This window comes from Penaeus japonicus, unplaced genomic scaffold (assembly GCF_977035675.1).
Source record: "Penaeus japonicus unplaced genomic scaffold, GWHDUDI00000001_assembly GWHDUDI00000015, whole genome shotgun sequence".
NCBI lineage: Eukaryota > Metazoa > Arthropoda > Malacostraca > Decapoda > Penaeidae > Penaeus > Penaeus japonicus.
Genome location: NW_028234417.1, coordinates 34,561,589 through 34,569,088, shown reverse-complemented (window position 1 = coordinate 34,569,088; position 7,500 = coordinate 34,561,589). Strand labels below are relative to the sequence as shown.

General features: G+C 36.2%; 1 protein-coding gene across 2 annotated transcripts in view; it reads right to left on the bottom strand.

Annotated features, from left to right (window-relative positions):
* Window positions 1-3,693: 3,693 nt before the first annotated feature.
* Window positions 3,694-7,500, bottom strand: part of hwt (SH2 domain-containing adapter heavyweight) — a 13,076-nt gene continuing 9,269 nt past the window's right edge. For both annotated transcript variants that reach the window (XR_015191688.1, XM_086544781.1), the window contains 2 exons: window positions 7,382-7,500; window positions 3,694-5,503 (listed from right to left, as the gene is read on the bottom strand). The exon at window positions 7,382-7,500 is cut by the window's right edge and continues 1 nt beyond it. Coding sequence is in view for 1 of the 2 variants with exons in the window: in XM_086544781.1 (XP_086400907.1) it covers window positions 5,314-5,503; window positions 7,382-7,500 (309 nt within the window). In the remaining variant the exon portion in view is untranslated. The remainder of the gene's footprint in view (window positions 5,504-7,381) is intronic.

Below are 7,500 nucleotides of genomic sequence, written 5' to 3'. Positions count from 1 at the left end.
AATATTTCAGTCCCAATGAAACAAAGCTATAGTTACACCTGCCAGTTGACTGCTTCTTGTATATTCACAGTATTTTCTTTCCCCCTAAGGCCAAAAAAATCAATGCTATTGCACAATCCCCTCCCAGAAAAGACTAGCTGCAAGACAACAGGACTCACAAACAAGGGATCTCATACATGACTAATTCACAGAAAGACACAGATACACAATATATTGCACACAGATCTGTAATTCAGTTTAGGTTACAAAGGATAATCCATTTTGTATGGTGTCTAAGCATAAATAGAACCTTTATTAATCTCTTTGGTAATGGTGAGGAAATCAAGATAACTTTCTTTTTGAATTTTTCATTTGTTTTTTTTTTTCTATTTTCTTTCTATCTCTTTGTAGACAGAAAGTACTCTCAAGCATCATAAGATATAGAGTATAAATCAAGAGTAATTGTGATAATTTTGTTATTGTTGGTATACAATGTATTACCACCTTGTATACATAGCACTTAATTGTCTATTTCATTTGATGTAATGAAACCATTTATACTTTCATATCCATGGAATGTAACTATATATATATATATATAACAAAAGCCTTTGGTTTTCTTTAAGTACATGCACCTCAATATACAATACCCAAATATGAATGGAAAATATTGCTAACTGCAGTTGAACAAGGCATTTACAAAAAACTTGAGATTACTCAATGGAGATATATCTAAAATTAAATAAATAGATAAAATAAATGATAACACTGATTAAAATAAATACTTTCAGTATATAAGCAACGTTGCAATTACTCCATAACTAACACTCTCTCACAAAAATAACTAATCAAAGTCTAAGCTCTTTTTAAGCCTCATAGCAGCCGTTTAGAAGCATTTCTGATCTACGTCGTCACTCTCGTACTGCCGCTGGACCTACAACTTCAGCCTACGATACTCTGAGATTCATGTACGCTACATCTCGCACTGATAATATTTTTTTAAGCTAAGTCATCCCTTACAGTTTATTTATTATATTCACTACCTTAACAAAACCTCACTTCTTATGTACTTGTTTTCTACGACCAGTTCCACTGAGCATTTGCTGTAAGAGTATATAGTTCAGTCTTCTGATGATATTAAATGCATAAAAATAAATAAGAGCTTAGTTCAAAATATCATCCGTTTCAATATGTCTGTAAAAATCGTTTTAAAAATATCCCATTACTATTATGGGCGGATTACACCATTATTCAGGAAACCTCGGTGATGTGAAATTCACATTTAGTGGAGACTTTGCAATCAAATGTGATTCAAGCCATTGAATAAATGTCCTTTCTTTTTATCAAACTAATACCTATAAATGTGAAACAGGAGAAAGACCAAATTTTGGTCAAGCAAAAGGGACTCTGAATAGCTCTGTCACCCATTTCTGATGACATTACAAACACCATAGAGTTAAATGGAATGGGGAGGAGGGAAGAATACTCCAAAAATTTAATAACTTTAAAAAAGATGTGAAATCTAAAAACAGGAAATCCAACACTTACTTCTAGGTTTGGAGTTCACAGTTAACAATGACAAGTGAAATGGCTTGTTTACTGTTAATAAAGAGGTGTGTTGTTTGTGGGTTGGGTTGGATGGGTGTTGGGGAGGGGGGAGGGATATGGGTGTCGGTGTCTGTGTGAGTGTGAGTGTGGGTATAAGTGTGGCCGACTGTGTGAATATGGTTGTGGGTGTCAGTGTGAGTATGGTTGTGGGTGACTGTGTGAGTGTGGTTTCAGTGTGAGTATGAGATGTGAATGTGAATGTAAATGTGGATACAGTTGTGGATGTGGATGTGCATGTGGATGTGAGGGTGGGTGTGTGCTTTCATATGTGCATGCTTCCGCATTTATTTATGTAAGCCCATGTAAGTCTGTGTGTTCAATTAAGAGTACAAGTATGAGTGTTTGCAGTGTTTACACATATCTTTGTATGTGCATGAGCATATTCATCAACAGGACTACAATGTCATCCATTTCAGGGAAATCTATGCATACAAGGCATCTGGCAACTCTCAAAGAGGTTCCAATGAAATCTTAGGCAATCATCCACGAATAACTAAGGAAATATCAATAACTAATAGGAGCAAAGAGCTTATGAGTCCCTTGATAAACGACTACCAGTTAGCAAGTATTCTACAGGTTGGAGCGAAAAAAGAAGAGAAAAGAGATTTAAACACTAGAAAATTTCCCTTTCGTTCTTTCCAAAACGCAATATAAAACAGACATTTACGGAAACCGTTTTTTACTACTGTCTGAACTGGATTACCAGGGTTACTACAGTAGGCCCGATACACCACTTCGATTCTGAAGGAAAAGGGGGTTACACCAGGGAGAGGAAAACAAAGGAAGTGTGGAAAAGTAACATATGGATGGCCGCTACTTGGTACTATCTATCTAACTAGAGCTTAATATTGACCTTTTAATGTGGTCTCAACTACTAATATCCTACAAATGGCAGGAAGAAATTTGCCTTTTTATCACCAATGATCAAACTTTCTAAGCCCGGGTATATTAAGAGGTAGTTCCATAGGACTACTATTCATGAAGGTCCAAATGAAAGAGATTTGATGGGCATGAAAATAAATTTGAAATAATGATGCTGCACCTTGAATAAGCTATTCTTAATAATGGATAATAGGAACACAATTATTAAATTTTTTGGTTCTGAAAATCACATAACAGGTTATTTTTTATCACAAACACAAAGAAATATCTAAGAAATATGGTTATCTTAAAAAAAAAAAAAAAAAAATGCATATATTCCTAGAACCCAAGAAACCATAGGCAAAGATAACAATCATGATTATCAAAATAAAATACCCATTCATTAACCCTTCCGCTACGGGCTCCTTTCACAGGGTTGGATCACTTTTGCACTGAATTTTTTTGTTCAAAATACAACCTAGTTATTCCTACAGCTATATAACTAAAGCATCATACCACAAGCTAATTAGTGTCACTTTGCCAATACATCATATGCAGACTCATATATCATACCATAAGTCTTGAAAATTCTATTAGATGTGACCCGTCTCGGATGGGTTAAGAAGAAGATAAAAACAGCACGGAAAATAGATGAGCTTTTAGAGATACCCAGCAAAGTTGTCAAGCAAAATTCTCGGCCACCATCGACTACTGTGGGAGGGATGGGGATTGGAGGGATTGATCACGACTGTATGATAGCAGCGGCGAAGACATGGATGGACGCTCGTTTATTGCATCTCTGGACTACGGTACGATACTTCAGCTAATTTTGAATAACTGGAAGCATAATCATAGATAGAACTACTCATATATTATTTTTAGCTTTTTGTGTTTTTTTGTTGATTTTTTTTTTTTTTTTTTTTTATGCTTTCTTTTCACTTAAGAGGCTAAAATATAATCATATGGGCTACGTATATCTACGGCATTTTTTTTTTCTCCTTTTCTATTTTTAGATCTTCCCAATACAAGGATATCATACTGATTGTCCTACAAACACCGCAGCTTCTACATTCATTGGATGCAACAATTTTTTTTTTTTTTTTCCATTCATGCAACCATACAGTCTTTTTCTAATTTCACGTAAAACTGCATAACAAATTTTGTTGATGTCAGTGGTACAATTAGCAGCTTTCACCTTCATAAGTGACGCCTAGTGATCTTCAGACACTGCAAGATCGTGCTACATTTGGTAGGGACTCATAGCCTAGCACTCAGGCTAGTGCTGATATGGTATACATTTTGTAATGTGTGGATCCTACAAGACAAATCAAAATATCCATCTATGGTTTCAGTAACTATATGACATCGTGTGTGGAATATATATAGACATGTTCCATGCATAAGGTTCAATATACAACCCTCCCTAACTCAAAGAACTATTCAGTATTTGTAATCAACCTGAACTAAATTCTTGTGTGATGTATTAAGGTATGAAATATATACATATTATTTCCTAACAAAAATTTTATACATAATGTTTATTTTCATTGCAAAACCATATTTATTCCCTGAACTCACAACTTTGGCACTAACGTTGGAAGAGAGTCAGCAATGCTCATATTAATACTGTACATCAACTGATATTATTACACTACAAACTTCTTGTGAATACCCTATGCATTTCATTGTGAGAAAAATAGGTTAAAAATTACAAATCCAGTTACTTACATGCAATGATCAGGCAAAACGAAGTGTAGTTTGCCATGTACATTTAACAATAAGGCCAAATTTTAAGCAGCAGGTTGTGAGATCTCGCTCTCCCCAAAAAACAATGACAGCCTTAACAAGAGTCAAAACTAAGTGTTGGCACAAAGCTGCCTGCACATTCAAGCAAATCCTTGATCCTGGTTCTGACCTGAGAAATATTCTTTGTCGAACATTTACCTCATCAAATTTTAATCTGTGCTTTTCTTTTGTTGCACAGCTCACACCTGAATATGAGTACACATCAGAAAAAAAGAAAAAAAAAAAATGATACAATTCCCCTTGCAAATCCCTAAACTATCAATATATTAGGCAACTATAGTATAGCAGCATCATGTACTGTGGAATGTATATGGACAAAATATAAGCTGTCCCCTCATAACTTAGAAGAAATTGTAGCCATCAAAGTTATTATTGGACAGCCAAAGTATTCAAAGGTATTTTGTACTAGATTAAACCATTAAGTACTTATGGTAGAATGTTTAGTGTGGAATATTCGAAATTATGGCTGAGAGAGATGGAGAATTTCTTCATGTTCATGTGTTGCAACTTGGGTCTCAGTGTAAATGACAGAGATGCCACTTTGGTCAAACTACAACCTTTTAAAGTGAAAAGTGCTAAATCTTGTTTTTTTTCATCTTGGCTTGAGGGTCTAGGTAAAGAGTTCAAAAGAGAACTTTTTTAGGGGTAAAAGATCTTGGATAAACAAGAATATTGTTCTAGAATAATGACTAGGAAAATGACTAGCAGTATATACCATGGAAGATTCATAGGAGTCTAGCAAAAAATTGGCAACAGTATATGGAATGAAAGAGATTAAAAGTAATCAGTAATCTAAACCTTATTGTGGCACACCAAATTTTGTGTGTCCTTCTGAGACACTCACCTATCATGCACATCTTCAAAGGCTTTTACCACTGACTACATATTACAACCAAACCAAAAGATTCTACAGGACCTTGAACGAACCTGCTTCTGAGTTCTGGGGGATTAGAAAAGATCAACTAGAAAACGAATCAGAAACTTCTTTTTCTTCTCTCAGGGATGGTAGAAGGTCACAGGTATCTTTCCGATAATAGTAGGCATTCCTCCACCTCGGAACTATAGGGTCTCGTGACTCACAGGATGGAGGAGGACCATGTGTTCAGCACCTTTAATGGGTAGTCTGAAGATGCTGTGGTGGTGGATCATGTGGGGCACCGTAGGGAACTGCTTTGTGCCACGGCCAAGCATGTACCCGCCTGTCTTGCAGTCAAACTGGATCCTCAAGTGCATAAAGCCACGAGCAGACCTGAAAGAGTGAATGGGAAATGAGAGAATAGAAAAGGGAAAAAAAAGAAAAAGGAAAAGAAACAAAAAGAAAATATGTTTAAATACAGAAGAGAGATCAGGCCAGGATGACCATCTGTTATCTTAAGCTAATCATAGAAATTGCTTTAATGATAATGTAGGTTGCTGGCACATGTAGTGTCTTCTTAAGCCATTAACCCATTCATGCCGGGGCAATTCCAGCTCTGAATGGTCAGAATGCTGGGGTTTTCGAACGCAGAAGCCTAATGCCTCGGGATTCTCGGGCACACTAGCCGCGAGCCTGGGCTGTCCACTCACTCACCACAAGCGCCAGCCTTGACCAAATATCTCGTCACCGTCGTCTGACCCAAAAACCACAAAATGTGTCAGCACATCATCCAGCACGAATGGGTTAACCCATCCCCGACGGGGGAATTCTAGCCTTGAATGTCCAAATGCCGGGGCGTTCGAATTATTAGGCCTAAATCAATTGAATGGCTGGCACAATACTGTGCCGCCCGGCAACTGGGCTTTTGAATGCGCGGTACACATGCTGTACCACCCGTCCTGTGTGGGTTAAGGCAGGGCTAATTTGGCTCCAAATGGGTGAAACACCAGGATATTTCAAATGTGTTATCCTAAAGCCTTGGGCTATTCACCTGCACTGGCTGTGGCCAGGAAGATAGCCACGACAATATATCTCATCCCCGGCGGCTGATACAGCTACCACTTGACATGATATCTTGTCACCTGTCATTAAGGGGTTAACCTGTTGTTGCCAGGGTTCTAAATGGTCAAAAAGCCAGGATAGTTCAAATGCGTAAGCCTAACACCTCGGGCTATTCACCCGCACTGGCCCCAGCCAAGTACTACAAGTCCAATCACCCAGCTTACAGGCCTGGAGGATAGCCATCATAACATTGTTCCATTGCTTAAGTTTTATTTGGAAACCTAAATTTATTTACATTCAGATAACAACATTTTTATGAGTTTAGGTATGTGTGTGATAATAAGCATATACATGTTATATATTATATATATTATAAGCATAATATCTAATATATCATAATATCATATGATATAATATAATATGATATTATATGTAAAATACAATACATATTTTTGTGTATATACTGAGGGCATGCATATATACACAAAATAAATTAAATATGTATAAACATATATGTACAATAGATATATACTAATACATTCCCATTTTTATATATTTATATATATTTGATCATTGGGAGGCTAAGGCCATCTGATGATTTTCTATTTATCTTTTATGATAATCTACATTCAAAAGGTTTTCTGCTTCATATAAATATAACACTCTTTGGAGAAGCCCTAGTACGTTTATTATAATTCCTAAAAAAAAATGTGCAGACACTTCAGAGACCTAGCAATACTTTGAGAATTACTGAAATATGGTCCGAATTTATGGAAAAATTTCTGATTTCCATTTTACAATATATCTATTTATTTTGGAAAACAAATTAAGAAGATCCACTTCTTTCATGAGGTAACTTTGATGGGGTAAAAAATTCCAAATAAAATCTCTATGGCAACTAAGTCAACATCTGTTCTGCCACAGTAAATCAAGTGAAAAAATTATATGGACTGAATCTGTGTTGTATTGTAGAAAACCATTCTGTGTGTTTTATAATATATTCTAGACTTACGGCATGACATAGGAGTCTAAATATGGCATATGTGATACTAATCAGCAATCAGTTTGATTGCCTAGTTAAACAGCTGAAGGAATAAATAGTTTATTATTTCAACAAAATGAAAAATGCAAAACAAAAGTGATCCCTCCCCATGAAATATCCCTTCCTGGGACAGGTTAATGACAGAACCACCATATTCTAACACTTACTTCAGAGCAAGAGAGTATTCATGTCTAGACACATCAAGAGAGCGCACCAGGTAACTGCCTTCAGTACAAGACCTGAGTGTTTCTTCTGCTTCTGTCCTGTTTAACGCACCATGATACCA